At 40.5% G+C, this 19,380-nt stretch overlaps 1 protein-coding gene across 2 annotated transcripts in view; it reads left to right on the forward strand.

Moving 5' to 3' along the window:
• SLIT3 (slit guidance ligand 3) overlaps window positions 1-19,380 on the forward strand; it is a 495,956-nt gene that overhangs the window by 338,249 nt on the left and 138,327 nt on the right. For both annotated transcript variants that reach the window (XM_071569998.1, XM_071569999.1), the window contains one exon: window positions 9,923-9,994. In XM_071569998.1, coding sequence (XP_071426099.1) covers window positions 9,923-9,994 — 72 coding nt within the window. The remainder of the gene's footprint in view (window positions 1-9,922; window positions 9,995-19,380) is intronic.

A 19,380-nucleotide genomic window follows, 5' to 3' on the forward strand; every position in this document is an offset into this window, starting at 1 on the left:
TCTCTTAGCTGTAATTACTAATTTATTAAGCTGGAAGAGGACTAAAATATGACTTCATACAAAAGATAAAAAGAAGGTAGAATCTCTTGGCAGCAATTCATTTCTCTTTATGGGACACAGAAACTGGTTTAGCACCAGCTGAATTTACATGCAGCTGTATTTCAGCCTGGGTACTCACAGAACTATTAAAATAGTGGGGCTTTTAATGGGTAAAAGGAGCAAGGCATGGTCAGAATCTGCATTTGGAGGATGAACTAGAATACAGTGCTAGAAAGAGCCCAAGGATGAGAGAAGAGGGTAAGCACAAATAGAATGATACTTGCCTGTGTTAATTTTAAGGGTAGTTTTAAACCCAGCATCTCATTAATACTCATATAATGCAGCTTGATTTTTAAAGAGTGTAGTTTATTTCTACAAGCTGCCATGGTTTTATTCACTGAATACTGGATAATTCTGACAAACTGGATAACTTGTTGACTGGTGTTACTATTAGAAAGTTATTAAGTCTTAATATATGTTACATGTTACAGTAAACCTCTGAGCCAGAGTGCTTGGCCCTTTTTTGTGCCCTGAATCCAGCTGGGAGAATGCCAGAAATATATATTAAGTGTTGCTGGTGTTTGTTGAATAGTTTGGGCAGTGTTATTCAACATGCTGTGGAAATGGTCAAATCCCTCAATGCTGTCTGGAAACAATTCAGTGAGTGAGTGACATTTACTGAACGCTACAGTTTTGGCTTAGTATGAAACTGCTGCTGATGCTGCAGTGCTCCAGCTCTCTGGTCTTGGCAAACCTCCTGGCTAGGAGTGAGCTGGACAGGCAAGACATTTCCACTGGGATTGACCTCCCAGTGCAGAAGTTATTCAGCTTTGGCTCTAGTTAATTCAGATACCCCCAGGTGGCCTCAGGAATGGGATGAAACACATCAGAGTGGACAGAGAGGAAATGAGAATATAAACTGGGCAGGAATTTAAAGTGTTTCAACTTTCATACAGAAGCAAGTGCAATGACTTTGTATTCTCTGCCCAGTGATCCAAAACGATATTTTGAGTAAATGATGTTTAAATATGTTTATATCCAAGTGGGTAAAATAGTGCTGAAGTTAATGCTGAGAGGTTACAGAGAGGGAAGAGAGAGGGCAGGGAGATGAGATGCAGCACAGACAAAGCCATAGCAAGGGAACTGCCTCTGAGCAGTTTTTCCTTTGTTCAGTGTTTGTCTCTGCCTCACTTTCCTTCTTCCACACACACACAAAGCTGTTGTAATGCCCAGTTTCTTTTTGGCAAACTTGTTTCTAGGACAATATCCACTCCAGTCTTGAAACTGTCAGCCTCCTCCTCTAGGTCCAGTTGTCCACTGTGCTTTTACTTACTTTTGAAAGGTTTTCTCTTGTTTTTCATTGTAGGTAGGTCTTACAAATGTTTCCCCCATGGCTGACAGGCAGTGGTTACTTCCCTCATTTTCATGACCAGACACCCAGACCGTTGGCAGGTTCCTCCCTGGTGGTCACATCTGTAATTGTTTCAGTTTCTGAGCCCTGGATATCTTTATGGAGCAAGATTATCTGCTGGTCTGCAGAGTCTGGGTTTCCCTGAGGAAACCTTCCCCAGGTTTCCACCTCTGGGAAGCAGAGGATCTTCTTTCCTCTGATCTCTGCCATAGCCACCAGTCCAGTCCTGTCCGTCACAGAAAGGCAAGTGGAAGAGAAAATGAATCGTTTGAAGTGCCAGCCCTCCCAGTGGAACTGCCAAAGGAGGAAAACCAGGAGGCAGAAAGGAAGTGAGCCAGTTGCTTAGCAGTGTTTTCCCTCTTACGCAGCTCCCTCTTTCTGGTGCCCCAGGCCCCAGTGACCTGAGTCAGCTGCATGCCCTGAAGGAGCACTGCTCTGCACACAATGCTTCAGCTGAGAGCAACTTTTATTGTCCATTCACCTCACCCAGGTGTGACTGGTGCATACATTTTAGTGAGACACCATCCAGGTTCCATCTGTGAGCAGAGCAGCTGGACTTTGCAGCTATCTGAGTTAAAATCAGAAGAAAGGAGGGGAAAATATTAATGCACAGATGAAAGTAAGCAGCTTGGTTTCCATGAAAAATTAAGTAGTGCTGTACTGCCTAAAATCCTTGCTTTTCTCTCAGAGTTATTCCCATTTTCTGCTCCTCCCTTTACTCCCTGCTTGCAATTGCAGTGCTCCCTATGGGTCTGGGAGAGTGAGAGTGCTTGTCTGGAAGGCAGCCAACATTGTTAGTCAGGCTGCCTAATGGAGGCCTATATATAGTGGGTTCTACTCTGCTTTCTTCTGGAGTCAGCTCAGGTTGGTGTTTCCAGGCAGAACTGGTTCTCAGAGTACTCTGCCTATTGTACTTGTGTAGAGATGGTGAAAAAAAATAAGTGTATTACAGTTTTCAAACATGGGAATGTTTATTACAGAAGCTGTTTCCCCTAAAATATATAAAACTTAAATCTTTCAAAAGTGCTAAGTGATCCATGTGCTAGTGGGTCATAAGTTTTTATTGTAAATCTATATATTTTCTTTAGCAAGAAATCCACCTATGGGAGTCAAACAGGTCACAAAATCTTTATACTTCAAAGCAGTCATTTCTACCTTGGGTTTTCTCTGCATTTAGCAAAAGAAAGACAAGTTTGTTCTTTTAAGGACTCAAGACTTCTCCATTCCCCACACAGAAGAAAAAAAATAAAGTATTTTCTCTATGCTCATTTTTCAGTGGGATTTTTTTCCCTATTCATATGAGTCTGTGGAACAAGGAATTTTTACTTTGCTTTTCTTAGAAACATTTGGACATGTACATAACTTTTTTTCTTGGTTGTTACAAGAATAAACGACCAGATTCATTGTTCCTTAAGAACTTTTTTCATCCTTCTTCCCAGAGTTTTGTGGCTTTTCCTTTTCTTCTTATGCCACTTGTAGGTCAGCCCTGGGTCTGTGTGTTCTGTGTATTTAATTCTGTTACAGTGTCTGAAGTTCCCTTTCAATATTTAGGCATTAGGGCTTAGATCATTAGTATATTTTTGGTAAGAACCTTCATACCTTTGGTGTGAAGCTTCAAACTCGCTTATGGACAAAACTGGGGATAAAGGAAGATCCAGGCTCTGGAATTGAGAGAACATAGTTGTGGAGATCTTGCTATAAATCCATGGTAGGGAATGTGGAGGGTGTTGTGGATCAAGGCCTGAGTAAAAGGGACTTTAAAGTGGGATTTAGGAGGAAGTTTTGGTTCATAATATCTGTGAGAGTTGCTGGACAAATAAACTGCTTGTCTCTGGCAAGGGCTCCCCTCTTGAAAAGGTGGAAGGACTTCTTTGTCTCAGAGAGATGATAAAAGGGCACAGGGTGTAGTGATACTGCAGCACTTGGGCCATGGGAAATATCCAATTGTCTCAGGTTGGCCTAGTGTTATTTACCAACCCTGGACTGCCTCCTCCCTCCTCCCAGAGTCTTCCCAGCATGATGTAGTATGGTATGGAATACAATATTACTGACTATAAGAAGTCAGCCATTAGCTAGCTCAGCCCAGCTTAAGTCAGCTGACAATTCCAGGCCTAGTCTGAACTTTAAAACCTAAATTTAGGCCCACCTGGCTAAACCCATAGCACCAATATGAGAAAGAAATAGTTGGAATGATTTGAATCCCAAAAGTCAGTAAGCAGCAGAGATGTATGTGAGTGATGGTAACGTGGCCATGGCTTTCATGTTGGAGGACTTAGTCTTGCCATCCAGTAGTTCTTCCCAAATAAACATGAGGGCAAACAGAACCTTTGCACTGAGAAGTGTGGCAAGATTGGTTTGTTGCAAAAGAATTCATTCTGTGAGTTCTAAGCAGCAGTTTGAGAAAGGCTCTGTTTTAGTAGGTGGTGTTTGGGGTGCATGGTGAGCACTGCCCTTGGCTGGAGCTGCAGTGGGTGAGAACAGCCCAGAGCGTGGGGGCCAGGCCAGGAAGAGTCTCATGTTTCAACATTGCTGCATGCACTTCCTGGAGTAAATTAATTTTCATTTAATCAACTCAAAATCTGTCCAATACCAGTGAGAGGATTGTATCAGCATTTGGTTATTGTTAACAGGATCACAGATAAATGTTGTTCTTGGGGTCTGTAAACTTCCCACAAATGTAGGTTTGGAAGGCCATAACCAGACTGTCTGGGGACATTTTATGAGATATGACAAAATAGTCTAAACCTTCAGGGTGTTAAACTGCGTGAATAAATTTTAGACCACTGCAGAGGGAGAATTCCTTTGGTTTTGTTCATACACTGAATTAAGCTAGTGAAGACTTTAAAAGCTTAGATCAGCCTGGGCACAAAGACAAGAGACAGCTTAGGTTTTGACACAGCAGTCCCATTTAGACCATCATCTCCTGGATGGTGATGTATGGGGTGTCATTCATGGTGATTTGAAAGCTGCAATAAAACACTGTCCGTGGCAATAACTGCCAAACTTATTTTAAGGTAACAAATTGCTTTGGATAGTTTTACTGTGATTTATTTAGCTTAACTTGTTCTGAAGAAATATTGAATAGTGCAGGGGGGAAAAAATTACATGTCTAAGTTTCTTTCCGATATTAGAAATTTATTGCTGTTTTATCCCTATCAATTCCTCCTCTTTTGAAAACCTGAATTCTTATTGAGCCTGTGCCATTGTACGTTGCTTGGGAAATATAATTCTTCCTAGGAAGAATTGTTTTCACAATCTGAAGGAAAGTTAAAAGCATTCTGAGGACTGAAAAAGACATTGCATAAAGTCACAATTTGACACTTCAGTAAGAATGTTTCACCCAAGCCAAAATAAAGGAACACTTAGCTGGAAACCATATGGTCTGAAGTAAGGGATTCTGTGCCAGGCTTTCATACCCCAAAAGCTCTGTGTCACCTTCAAGGGTAAAGAAATCTCTCTGTATTCTGCAATCTGACTTAAGGAAGCAGCTGAATTGCAGCTACATTTGCAAGTGAGGTGGGCTGAGGAACTGTAGAGACAGCACAGCAATTATTGTTTCACACCCTTGAAAGGTGGGATGTTAAACCTCCGTGTGTATGAGAGACCACGTGCTGGTAAAAGCAGTGCAAATTTCTGCATCTGAAAATCGCTCAAGAGGTCAGAGTGGACAGAGGCTGTGAAGAATCGCTGAGAATTTCATGTTTCAAGACTCTGCTGCTGGAGGTTTGATGCAGTTTTAATGACCTTCTCATCCAAGAAGCCACACTTGTGGCTGTGTGTGCTTCCAGTGCTTCCTTTGTGTGGTGTGGCCCAGGCTTCCAAACGAAGAATTGACTAATTCCACTGTGTGCTCTTTAACTACTTGGAATATCAGTTGGATTAATCTGCAAAACTTGAAGTTTAGTAGTAACAATTAATTATTTAACTGGAAATTTAATATCTAAAATTGTGCCTCGGAATATTACATTGTTGGGGCAGTATTGCAATATGATGCCAGAATCAGGCTGAAGAAACATAACACCTCATTATGACTGTTATAGATTTGTATAATGTCTTATTGCACATCCATAGTAACTCTTTAGGTGCTTCTTCCAGGGATCTCCTCCAAAGCTCTCAGTGCTGCCAAGGTCTGAGCTTTATGTGCTGTTGTATTTGTCAGGCCTGTGGCTAATTTGGTCTCCTAAAGTTGAGAAGCTGATGCCAAAGGGGTTTTTGTTCTGATTTTCACATTTTGTAGATTTTAGGAACACAGTAGTTGTAGATTTTTAGAGGGTTAATATTTCTAACAGTTTAAGTTTAATGCCTTTCTATCACTACCCCTGTCCCAGAACAGGGAGCTCAAATTCCTTTAGTTAATTAATCTTGGTTAGACTCCTTTCCAAGGTAGAGCTGAAGGATATCAGAAGGCCCACAGAATGAAACATAAACACAGGTCAGAGTGACCCAGAAGCCAGAACTGGATGAACTCCAAGAGACCTTTGTGTGCCTGAGGAAGAGGAGCTGATGAAGACAGAGGGTCTTGACGACCCCAGACCCAATTCCAGGGGTTGGTCCAGGGGTGGGACTGGGGCTGGACTGAGAAATGTGTAAAGCAATGATTGGAAGGATCTTATTATAAAAGCCATGGAAACAAGAACTGGGACACATGGATGTCATCCTGTATTCCTGTGGGCTGTAGGCCTGTGTTATTAAAGGACCTTTACTTTTTATCTTACCCTGCACTAACGTGGCTCAAAGTCCTGTTTTTGGGGAGAGAGGTCATTCATGGCATCAAGCAAATGAAAAATCAGGAGCACACACTACAAATGTTACTAATTTTTTTGTGTTCTACTAAAAGTTGTTCTAATTCCCTGTCTATTGGCAGCGATTACTGAGCTAATTTTATTTTTATTGCATATTAACTTTGATAGTGTATTTTTAATAAGAAAATATTTGGGGTCTAAAATTTCAGGTGCCTGGGGATAGAAGGGTTGTGTTCCTGTGCCAGCCTTGCACATTAGCCAGGACACCTGCACGTCCTGCAACGGGTGTGAGTGAACATTCAGTTTTAGAACTTGTAATGCCACAGGCAAAGCCCCTCAAATTTATCTCTGCTGGGAAAAGCATTGAAGATTTAAATTTTAAAGTTCTTGAATTGGCTTGGCTGTGCTTCCTGTTATGTGGCCTTTTGAAGTTTTGGGGATTTTTTTTGTGGTGGGAGTTTCCTTGTGTTTTGCTTTGGTTTTGGTTTTTTAACATTTTTATTTTATTTATTTGGGTTTGGTTTTATGGGTTTTTGTTGTTTTAGTTTTTTGTTGTTTTAGTTTTTTGTTGCTTTAGTTTTTTGTTGTTTGGGTTTTTGTTGTTTAGGGGTTTTGTTGTTTGGGGTTTTTGTTGTTTTGGGTGTTTGTTGTTTTGGGTTTTTGTTGTTTTGGTTTTTGTTGTTTTGGTTTTTTGTTGTTTTGGGTTTTTGTTTTCTGGTTTTTTGGTTTTGTTTTGTTGGCTTTTTTGCTTGTTGGCTTGGGAGTTCTCTTTTGGTTTTATTAGGGCTTTTTGTTTGGTTTCTTTCCCCCCCAAGCTGCTGCCCTGGAGCTGTTGGGGTGCAGGGCAGTGAGAAGGCAGCTGGCAGGAGGAGAGGAGTGGCTGCAGTGACACCAGCCCTGGCAGCCCCCTGGCTAATAGTCATTTTAGTTCTTGTCTTAAACAGAATAAAAAATTATAACCCTGAGGAAGGCAAATATTCCGTGCTTTTTCTGAGAGTAAACTCCACTCCAGAAATGGGGTGCAGTGCATTTTGGAGCTCCCCTCTCTTTGCCTCCCTCCCTTTGACTCCAGCCCTGGCATCAGCTAATTTGGCTCTGGGAGTGCTGAACATGAATATGAATTAGAGACAAGTGCCTGAGCTCTCATACTGACTTTTGTTTAGCTGTTAATCTGTTCCAATGTTAATGTGCCACATGCACATAAGCCCAATTAGGTTGGAAAATGCTTATTTTCCTTTTCATGGCTTCTAAAAATTGAAGCTTTGTTTTATTTTGTAAGCTATTTTAATCTGTTTTATTTTGCTCAAAATAATAAAGAGGATGTATAAACACATCCAGGGTTTACAATTCAGTGACATACTGCACTGTGATCTTCTGGCTCTCAAATTAAAAGTAAATGAAAAACTTGCTCTGAGAGTCTTATTTTGATATTTGCATTTGGTAGTAGCAGAAGTAACAACTGCACTGGATGTGAGTGGAGATTTTTTTTTAGGTTTTATTTTATGTGGTTTTGCCTCTACAGCCAAAATAACCCTTAGGCTGGAGTGGGGTTGTTTGTACTTTCCATGGGCATTGTGTAAAGTTTAGCTCCTCAACTCCTTCTTATGTGATAGAATATTGTGCATTATTGATCAGTGTAGAAGATCCTGATCCTGCTGCTTCACAAAACTAAGGAAGAGGTTTCTCAAACACCCCAGAGCTTGTCAACTCAACTCAGCATCCAGAAGGAACTGCTTTTCAGAAAGACTGGGGAAAAAATGGATGTAGGCTGGATTCTGTGGGTATTAACTTCATGTTTTAACCTTTCATAACTATTTTATTTGCAGAGGTTTTGCTTTTGCTTCCTGATACAGGTGCACACGTGAGTTCCTTTGTGAGTCAGTCATGCACATGTTGGTTTGGTGCCCAGTGAAATTCAGTGACTTGAATGTTCTCTCACAGTTTCAATCTGCATCCAAATGGTCCTGCTGAACCTCTCAAATTTCAGCCACCATTTCTCTCTAGCTTTGAGTGTAAAAATCTGCATGAGATTTTGTTAAAGTTGGAAATTGTGTGTGTCTTCTAAAGCTGAAGTTTGGAAACCATCAGAAAGATTTACAAGCATTTATTACCCACAAGAAACAGCAACTGGAATAGCACATTAAAACCCAACCTCCTGACCCTGCAATAGATAAAGAGAAATTATTTTACATTTGTTTAGAGAAAATATAATGCTGGATGATAACTGGTTTCTTGGGCAGCACTTCAGTTCCTGCTAGACTGCAAAAATAATGAAAAATGAAGTTTCAAGTTTGGATTTTCATATTTAAGTGGTGTTATTTTATTTCAATTCATTTTATTTAGGCTCAGAAATGAGCTGATCTGGGAAGGCTCCCACAGTGCTGATAGACTTGCAGTGACTGATGAAGAGCAAAGTGAAGTGGTGATGCTCTGGGAGGGCCAGAGGGAATTGGAAAGGCTCTGTTGTCCTAAGAGTTTGTTTTTCAGTATGTCCAACCCTTCATAATATTTCAAGTGTTGTAAGACAGGGTGAGCCAGAATTTCAGGCAGCATCCAAGCCTCATATGGCTGTTTGATTCATTGCTAACATGTTGTTGCACATGAAAAAGTTGGGGAATTAACCAGTTTAGAGGCACATAAGCAGCAAAGTTTGGCATGAACTGGTTTATAACCATTTACCATGTCCTGTGTAGAGCATAGAAATTACATAAATACTGGTTTTCCTTATTTAAAGTCTCCTAAAATGTTTAGGTAGGGCAAAATATTTTCAGAGGGAGCCTTATCATCTTCCCTTTTAGCAGGACCCAGAGGAGCTCCTTATTCACTTTCTGGTTTTGACAAATGTTACCATCTTGCAGGAATGACAGGAGTAAATACTTAAGCCATGATTGAAATTCAGGTGTTCTGTCCCAGCTGATTTTGCTCTGAGCACTGGGCAGCACATCTCAGCATAGTGGTGGTTGTGTCTCCTTCCCCTCTAGTTCAGTTTCTGAGGAGAATATAGGTGTGGTTTTCCATTAAAAATGAAATCTTTCTAATATTAAAACTGAATCATGGATATCAGGTCATATACTTATGGTTGAATAAATATATACAATGACTCTCATTTTGCTATTAAAGTTTTACTGATTTTTATAACTAAGCTGTATCTGAATTATTTTTGAGTTTCTGAAATATATGTCCACTGCCAGTTCAGGATAAATTCCTGTATATCAGCTCATTGAAATGGTAACAGCAGCTGGTGAAGCCATAATATTTTATCCAATGATGCCTCTGTCACATTCCATGCCAATTACTGTATCTTAAGAGAGTCAGTTATATGAAATTTTATCTACAACCAGCTTGTGCTCCCTGGCTTTTAAATTCAGTATTACTGAGCAGAATTCTAGGTTTGTGCATCAGACAATGTGCCTTTCAGTGGTTAAAATATTTCTAAAAAGGGTGGAAGAAAAATCCCGTAACAGAATGAAAAATATTTCAGATCCAGTTTTTGGATGATGTCCAGTTTCTACATTAAAAATGCTTTCCAACACCAGACGAAGCCTGAATCATAACGACTCATTTAATACCATGTGCTCTCTGAAAAGAAAATGAGATCAGTGGTTAAATGAAATGCCCACAGATCCTGGGCATGGTGCACAAGATCAATAAAGATGATAATGCAGAGATGTGGGAGGACACTAAACTGGGCTGTTATTTAAGATTTATTTTGTCTTCCTGAATCTTGCAGAGTGCTCTATGGAAACAAGATCACGGAGATTCCCCAGGGCCTTTTTGATGATCTTGTGTCTCTGCAGCTGCTGTGAGTATGATCCCTTCCTCTCCTTTATTGTACAGACTAGCTAGATTTACTGGTTTTGCAGCTTCTGACATTAATGTAACCACCTTTTCCACTGAAAACTCACTGGGATGTGCTCGTGTGTTGTGTCTGTGTCAGGCAGGAGGGAGGCAAGGACCGGGAAGGAAAAATAAAAAAGAATGTGTCAATAGTTTTATAGCAGAGTGTGTGTATTAGATAATAGACGCGGAGGATTTGAGTGTGGGGAGGAAATGAGAAGCACAGTGAAGTCCAAGAAAGGAAATTTGGTCGGTGGCTGATGTGTGGGTGGGGATGCCATCTGATTGTTTTTGCACATTTAGCACTTGTGGTTGAATGGCTGGATCCTTGGGGGACCTGCACGGGCAAGGAAAGGGCAATGGGAAAGATCTGATGGTTGAAACTCATGCTCAGTTCCATGTTCTTAATATGTCAAATGGGGTTTGGCTGCAAGAGAAATGATTTAGTGATATATTGTGATTTGAGTGGTTTATGCCATGTGGGGTTTGACACACAGGCTAAGTTATATATATTTATTCAGTGCATATTAATGTAGCAGAAAAAATTTCCTGAGCCAAATGTGAAATTGCAAATTTCACTCCTGTCTTCATAATCACATTGGGAACCAGTGACTCCTTCAAAGAGAAGGGAATCATCAGCCAGTCAGTAGAGGGGGCAGAAGTGAAGTAAGTTTATTATGTATTCCAAATGTTCTGATTACCATCATGGATGATGCACTCAGAAAATGAAGGTGATATGTCATAAATAAGTCAATTCTGGTTTACAGCACACCCAGCACTCCACTCCCAAACAATAAATCATATAAAATATAGAATGTAGTAGCTTTTAGACATGTTATTTTAAGCATCTGTGATGATCTTGACATAGCCAGCAATGCATATCCAAAAGTTCATGCTTGCCATTGGATCTGTCACTGTGATTGCAGTCCTTGTTGTCCTTACAGTACTACAGCAAAGTCAGCATAGATTTAGATGAGAAATTCATGAGCAAAGCCAAAGAAGTAAAACAAAAGTATTGAAATTTCTCTGTATGTTAAGCGAAGGACTAATCAGACATGTAATTTATCCATAAGATCTTAATTGCAAACCTGCCCCTGCCCTGTTCTAGACAAGGACAGGCAGGAGCACCCGTGGTTTGGCCATGACAGCCCTTGAGCTGGAGCAGTGGGAGCTGCTCATCTCCTGCTCACTCTGCCAACCATTTTACCTCCACCTTCTGCACACACATTGTCTGGCAGCTCCTTTCCTCTCTCCTGTCCCAGACTCACAGGTTTGGTAGTACTTCAGTGTCTCCATGTGTTTAGGGGGTGATAGTTTGCCTTGTGTGAGGACAGTGATCCTGAGAGTGCTGACGAGCTGGGACTGGGTGTGTGCAGAGGCAACTGGCATTTCAGTCCCTGTCAGATCAGGTTGTGCTCAGTGCAAGCAAAAGGAGAGTAAAACAGCTTCCCACTTTGACCTCTGAGGAAGAAATTATATTTTAAGAAGTCTGAGCTTTCTGATAGTCTTTCCCCCCAAATATTTTATGGTTCCAAGTTTGAAGTGGTTCACAGTTGCTCTGTCTAACCTAGGACACTTTACAGATAGATTCTTTCCCAGTAGAAAAAAAAGGAATAGGAAAATTAAATCACTCAACACGTGGATCACAGTGTCCTATAAAAATTGGGTCTACAACTTTGGCATAATGCATTAAGCAATTTTCAATGCCTTTACACTACAATCCTGAAGTAAATATTCATTTGTTATTTTATTTGTAAGTATATATTTAAGCCAAGATGAAGTCATTTTCCAGTCAGAATTAGTTCAAGAGATGCTTTTTTGTTAAGGAGGCAAAGTCTGTGTGCCAGAGAACCATTGAGTGGGGTTATGCTTCAACCATTTAAACATTCTCAAGCTGAGCAGATCTAAGTAGGTTGTCCCATTATGGGATTCCCAGAGCATTGAAGCCTTTCAGGGTCTTCTTGAAAGTGTTTGAATGTAAAGTATCTTTTGGCAAGGAGAGCATTGAATGATCATGCTTTAAATGCAAACAAATGTTTGCACACTTTTCTGATTGTGGCTTTGAAGCAGCTGTTATGAAATTGCTTGTAGTGCTTTAATGGGTACTAAAAAAATAAATGGCATTCGTTGGTCCTAGACCTGCTGTTGAACAATTGGAAGAGTGCCCTGTGATTAGATCTAATTTAGTGTTCAGTGGGCAGTAGATTGGATTTCTTCTTATTAGTCTGGAGACACACTGATAAGAAGGCTCTGATTAAGGTATCCTGGTAGCTCATCTGATTTCCTGAGCTGGAGCAGGAGCATTTTTGAAAATGTACTGGTGTTATGGAAAAGCAGGACCCAGAGAGCAAAAGGAAGTCCTTGTGGGTCCTGTGTTATTTAGAAGAAAAAAAGTACTGTGAAATTGCAGAACAGATACTATTGTTATTAATTGTTTCACATAAGACTCACCAGAGTTTCTCAGAAGTGTCATTATCCTTCTGTTTAAAAATATCGTCACAATAAAGGCCCAAATTATTTGACTTTGGCTGAATTGTCCTGTGTGAGTGCCTGACCTCTGCAGATGTGCTGCTGATGTCAGGAGCCCCATGGCTGGTGAGGTGATGCTCAGCTCAGACATGGTGGCATCTTAGACTGCCCTGTTTGACTTGGGGGTGTGGCACATGAATTGGGAACAAGTTTTAGACCACCTTTTTTGTCCAAGTTTTTTACCATTCTGTCTTTCTCTTGTATAAGACAGAGGTGGGTAAGCCAGTATTATATTATATTTGGTAAGAAAATAACTAGACATGATTAGATAATAAAGTTTTTTGTTGTGGGAGGGGAATGTGGTCTTTGTTGTTTTTTGGGGTTTTTTTTAAACCCATTGGTTTAATATAAAATGTCACTTATGAAATTTTCATTATAATTAGTTATCTTAAGTAGTCAACATTCCCCACAGAAATAATTGCAATTGAGTCTTTGTTAAATTGCTGATTTCACAAATATTATGTCTTCCTAAATGTGTAATTGTAACTAAACCAGCAGCAAACACCATTCTACAAGTCCAATTGCACATCTGTTCTGTGGAGCAGAAGCCTTTCTTGGACCATTTGGTTTTCCATATCCTATTGGAAGCTGCTCAGGGAGAGGGTGCTGGAAAACTGCTGTAGCTACTGTACCCTGTCCTCAGACAGTCTTTTCAGCAGTTGGATCAAGTGTCTTCTGAGAAGTTTAGGTCAGTTGGGGTTTGAGAGAGCTATGCTGTTTGCCAGACAGGGATAACTGGAATCTGATTTTTAAGGTTGCTATTTTTTATACAGTGAAACTTTCACTGAGAGAGCAATCCATCCAAGCTGTGAAATAATGTTTAATTAATTAGCATTGTTTGTGTATCTTGAATATCAAAAGAGTGGCAAGGGCTCCAGATTAAGGTGGAAGTTTTCAAGTAGCCATTAACTGTGGAGAGCTTGAACTCCTGTCCAGGAGCCCTTCGGCTGACCTTGGTGTGTCTGGAAACTGGAACATATTTAAATGTCCTGCTCACCTGTCTTTCAGTTTTCCTGGAATGTGAACAAGCTCTTTGAGGAGCCCTTGAGTTTGCCAAAGTGCCTGCCAGTCACTGCACAGGGGGCAGAGCCCAGCACTGTGCACTCTCCCTCTCTCAGCACCCCGTGACAGATGGACTGACGGCTCCTGTGCGGAGCAGAGAGCAGAGACTCCCCAGCTGAGCTGGGGGGTGGGCACCGACTCTGGTAGCCAGCATTTGTCATATCTAAGTAATACACTCCCTGCAACCATATTAAAACAAACATTCTGGGAGCCTTTTTATTACAGCCATGCTCTGTGTGCTGCACAGGGCTCTGCTTCCTGCAGCAAGGAGGGATCGTAAAATCTCTGCAGTTTAAAGAGCCTGTGCAGCAGAATAATGTGGGAGATGAAGTCTCATTTTTCAAATGTCTGGCAAGTATCAGCTTTCAATAAACCCTTTTCCTCAAGGAAATTGACTTTGCATGGTTACCAATCATAAAGTGCTCAGGCATGTTGATCCTAAATCTTGCAGTTGTGATCCCCATGGCTTAGTGAGCAAGAAAGAATCCCCATAGTGGACTTTGTTTGGGTGTTGCTAAACGTAGATCTGCTCCTGGGGTGGAGATACATTGAAATCAGAGGGGATTTTTGTTCCTCTCTCAAAAAATGAAGCCAAAATCTTACAGCCTTCTCCTCTTTCACCTCATATCTGGTCATTAGGGAAAACTCAACACTGTAGTTGGAAAAGACCAATAATCATATTGGTGCCTGGAGTCTGACATATTGACAGAAAAAAGTAACTTTAAAAGTGGTGAAAAATTATCACTCATCTAACCTGGGTTAAAAGTGAAACTAGATCTAATACTTCCAACTTCAGCTGACCTTTACTTAAAGCAGACTTGTGTGAAGTGACAAGGCATGTGTAAACTGCTACTGTCAGTCTTCCCAAAACTCAACCAGTCAAATTTTGGTTTTCCAACTTGCTTTGTATGCTGGTTGTCCTGATATGAATAAGCAGATAGTGGTACTCCCATCTCTTTTTCTGGCAAGGTTGCTTGGAAAATATCTGCATGGCAAATTTGTCAAGTTTGAAGTGCTTGTCTTGATTTGTAACTGTAAATGGAATCCCAGTCCTGAAGACTTTAAAACAGGATCTACCAATCATTTATTGTATACTTTTGGGGCCCATTAGAAACTCAAAGGATATTCAGGGAAGCAGAAAATCATATATATTATAAAAAAAAAAAAAGAAAGAATGTGCATCAGTTCCAATATTTAGCATTGTATATATTATGCTGTTGTATACATAAGTATCATTAAACAGCTATGTAAATAGTATACAAATGTGAGAATAAAGAAATTACAGTTTTCCATTTACAAGTCCTTTATAGCACAATAGTCTCTTCTCCTCCCCATAGTGATCTGGGTTGTTTAAAATCTTCTTGTTCTGTGGAATTCATAATTTTTCTCATGAACAAGAGACAACAGACAATTAAAAAAAGAGACCTTCTGACCAGATGTAAGAGGAAAACACTTTCACAGTGATGTCAAGTAGTTGGAGAAGGTGCCCAGAAAGTTGTGCATTCTCTGTCCTTGAAGGTTTTAAAGATGAGGCTGAATGGAGCTCTGAGCAACCTGGTGTGACCTTGTAGCTCATCTTGTTTTGGCAGCCTAACAGGACAAGAAACCACTCGAGCTTCCTGCAATTCTGAATTATCCTGTGATCTGCTGAAATAATTATTTCTCAGATGAAGCACATATCTGCATTAACTACATATAAATCACCTCAGAGTGAAATTCAGACTAGATGACCTGGAGGTCCCATGTCATTTCTGGGTTCTGAGAATCTGAATTCTTAGCAAAATGAAATATGAGCTTTTCTCTTGATGACTCTGAGTATTTCTGGCTAAGCAGAGATACTCTGCAACCCTCATCCTTGTAGTCCAGGACAGAATGCTCTGTGCACAGACCTGTTTAATGGCTTTAGAATTGTTTTCCAGCCATTTGCCTCAAGGTTTTTTCCTTCAGATTTCTACATTTAGGCTGCTATTGTGATAATGTTACCAAACTCAATAACTGCTGTTAAAGTGAGGGAGCAGCATCTGCCAGACTCAGAAATACAATTACAGTCAAGCACTAATGAAAGGCTGCAACAGCATCTGCCTTTTCTGTGCCACTGCTGTAGCCTGGCTGATGCAGCTTCCCAAAACAAGCACTCTCCCACGTCAGTGTGGGATTCATTAGTTCCTCTGACGCCAGAGCTCCAAGCTGGGCCCACCTGGCAGAACCTTTCCAGTTATCATTACATGAGGAACCGACTTCCTGAGAGTGCAGAACATTGGGGGAAAGTGTTCCTTCTGTTGTGGTTAGCTAGGATCAGCTGTGACCTTATCTGCAGGCACAAGGCAGGCAATATTGAATTTTAAATAAGGAGTCTGGGTGCTGTGAGAACATGTGCTTATAATTCTCCAGGTAGTAACACGAGTACCACAGGATTGTTTTATGGATAGTGTTCAACTGGAGTTCCAGCCTTTGGGATGAGAAATAAAATCTGGCTTTAAACCCTCTCCAAAACAGGACTGTGAGACTGTCAGACTCTGCTTCCTTCTTGACTCATTATCAGCTTGTGACTTTCCCATTTTAATTTACATTGAATAAATTTGTCATCACCATCACCCAGTTTCCTGAACATGGAGAAACACTTGAAGCTGTTTCATGCAAGCATGATGATGATTTCACACTGGTTATTAGTAATTGAAGCACTGACAGACTCTTCAGTGGTCAGTCATCACATTAGAAAATGTAAATTTTAGTAGATATCTAAGTATCTTTACACAGTGAGAGGCAATCAGAATGTTCCCTGACAGTCCAGGCCAGTTTAAAGCCTTCCTGAAAGCTAATATAATTATTTTGCCAATAAGTGAGCAGGGGCACACACATCTCTGTCATTAGGTGTTGCTTGTCTTTGACTGCTGGGATAACCAAGTACTTGACTAGATATTGCCATATTGACACTTCAGCTGTTTTCCCGGGACAGGTTGTGTTAACTCAAAGATGACATTTGGTTCCCTGTAAATAACAGGAGAAAATGCTGAAAAATACATGCTAGGTTTTCTTTGACTTCTTGTAACATGTTGTATATCCTAAGGAAAGCTTCCTGCTGAGAATTCTTTCCTTGCTGCCCTGTGGTGCCTTTGAATGTAGGTGAAGCCTTTGAGTATTGATTTTCTATAAAGGTCATGTCTATTCAATTTGCATTCTGCTCTTACTCATGCAAAGCTGTTACCCACTTCTCCTCTTCCAAACAAGTCTCCTCTGCCTCTTCTATCTGCCTTTTTCTGGTGAGTTCTCCCTTTCCCCAGTGGAGTCTGGCATGTGGGATGTGCCAGCCAGTCCATGGAATGCCAAACATTTTCATTCTCATCTTGTTGTCGCTGCTGTCAAAACACAAAGCGAGTGAAAAAGGAAGAGAAGTTTTTCTGTGTAGTTTTTCTCCCCAGCACTTCCCTTTTGGCTCATTAATGTGCCTTGGATGATTCCTGGTCCATCCTGTAGCACCAGAGACCAGCCTGCAGTCCCCAGCAAGGCTAAGGTTGCTCAGCTGCCATTTGATTCTTCAAGTTATTTGCTGATAGTTTGATTGCTTGACTTCACTGAGATAAATATACAAATATTCCTAAGGGTAAAAACAACATAAACATTCCCATTTGCTCTTATAAAACAATTTTTTCAATCATTTTGGGTTTGGAGTTCAGAATGTTATTTAAATGTTAATCACTTGAAACTGTACTTGGCCATATAATTCAATTACAGGACCATCTTAATTATGCAGATGGTGCTTATGAGCAGCTGATACAATTACAGAGCCAATTCAGTGCACATCCATTTCAAGGGCTTAGCTGAAACACGTTATTATTTCAATGTGTGTGGACAAATCCACTTTTTCAGGAAATGGGTTCATGGAATTGTAATAGTTCTCTGCTCAGCTCACTGCTCTCAGTGGCGTGTAAACCACAGGGTCTGTAACCATCCTCCTGGATTCTGTGGTGGTCCAAGGCTTGGGAGAGGTTTCTTCATGTTTTTAACATATCCAGAGGGATGAAAATGGAGACTTGAGTTAATAATCCATCATCCCTCTGGGTAACAGGCGGTTTTATTTCTACTTGAATTTTTAAGCTCCTTTTGAATGCTGCCCCACATCTGGAGGCCGTGTGTAAATCTCATCCAATCAAGCTGATAACAAAATAGGAAAATTAGTGGAATTTGCTTTCACCATGAATTGGTGCAAAATAAATACCACGTAATTCCTGCTAAAATAAGACTCAGCTTCTAATGTTGTACTTTCTTTTGGTGTCAGTCCAATAAAAGGAACCCTTAGCATGTTTTACAGACTGGTTCAGTGTTTAAGAAAGATCAATGTTTCTGCTTCCTGGAATATGTTTTTCTCATCTGCCCTTGTGTTAGTTTAAAAAACCCTCTTATACCCACTTTTAACTCCATGTGAGACCAGCCTTATATACCTAATTAATAACTGGATGCCTTTAGGGGGGCTGGGATAGTGAAGAAAGATTAAGCAAAGAACTGGAATTTATCGAGGGGAATATCCATAAAGGAGATATTTTAAAACAACTGAGGGGTTTTAAAGGAAAATGAACCTTAATGCTCTTGGCCAAAAATCATCCTCTAACTCACAGTGAGTAGGAGGAGAAACATTTCAGGGTTGGTTTATTCTGCTTTCTCACAGCTTTTCACTTTGGATTAGATTAGGTACTGCATTAGGTCTGTTGCATGGGAGATACACAGAATAGGTGTTGTCACCTCAGGAAAGCTGTGCAGGACCTGAATTCCCACTTCTGAACAGTCTGCACAAGCTCTTTCCTCTGCCAGATTACTCTCATGCCTAAAGGAGAGTGGGTGCCTCTGTATTTGTGGCTTTATAGAGGGTCAGTTGCTCTCATTCTTGGTATTTGGCTCTTAAGGAAATGTCACAGATTTTATCCCCATGAACCTGGTCATTGAAAATTCATGCCAGGAAAACTCATCACATTGTAAATTCTGTTTTCCAGCACTGGGTTTATTTACGTTTTGTTGAAACTAATGAGAGAATGAAACCAAATGCAGTGAATTCCCTGCAGCAGTTCCAGGGCAGCTTTGCTGGGGGGGTTATTCCATGGGATGGAGCACTGATGGTCAGACTTCAAGCCCAGTCTTAGCACAGGAATGAACAGCACTGACCCAACTCTGCTGTGTGTGCACTTCTTAAGCATCACAAAAAGACATCCTGGTTATCCACATGTAGAGATACAACTGTGGTTCAGTTGTAAATTCTCTTATTTCTGAGGTTGTTTTCGTTTTTGCTTTATGCTTTGTTACAAGTACTGCTTGCAACAGAAACTCATACTGTAATAGTAGATAATAATTAGCATCTAGCAAAGTAAATTGGAAGTACATACTTGCTTTCAGTTTTCTTTTTGTGAGGTTTAGGCCTCTGTCATGGAACAGTCCGAGCTATGATACCTAAAATCAGTGTGGGACCAGTGCACAAGGAGAGAGGGTAGAAATCAAAGGATTTGTAATCCTAAGAGTATGTCTGGGGGTGTTGTTCAAGTCTCAGTAGCTGGTTCTGCCTTTTCATGCCTTGTTAACCTCTTCTTTATGGATAAGACACTGTACAGGCTGGAAAGGGAAATGCATGATATGTGGGAACCAAAAGAGGATCCAAATTACTGTGATTGGACAAACAAATGGCCATAAGAAGCAAACAGGAAGAGATGACATTGGCACTGCTGTTGGAGCAAAGGTGGAGGAGCTGTTCCTGTAGCCTAATATGAAAATTACTCT

Source organism: Pithys albifrons, chromosome 15, assembly GCF_047495875.1.
Source record: "Pithys albifrons albifrons isolate INPA30051 chromosome 15, PitAlb_v1, whole genome shotgun sequence".
Lineage (NCBI taxonomy): Eukaryota > Metazoa > Chordata > Aves > Passeriformes > Thamnophilidae > Pithys > Pithys albifrons.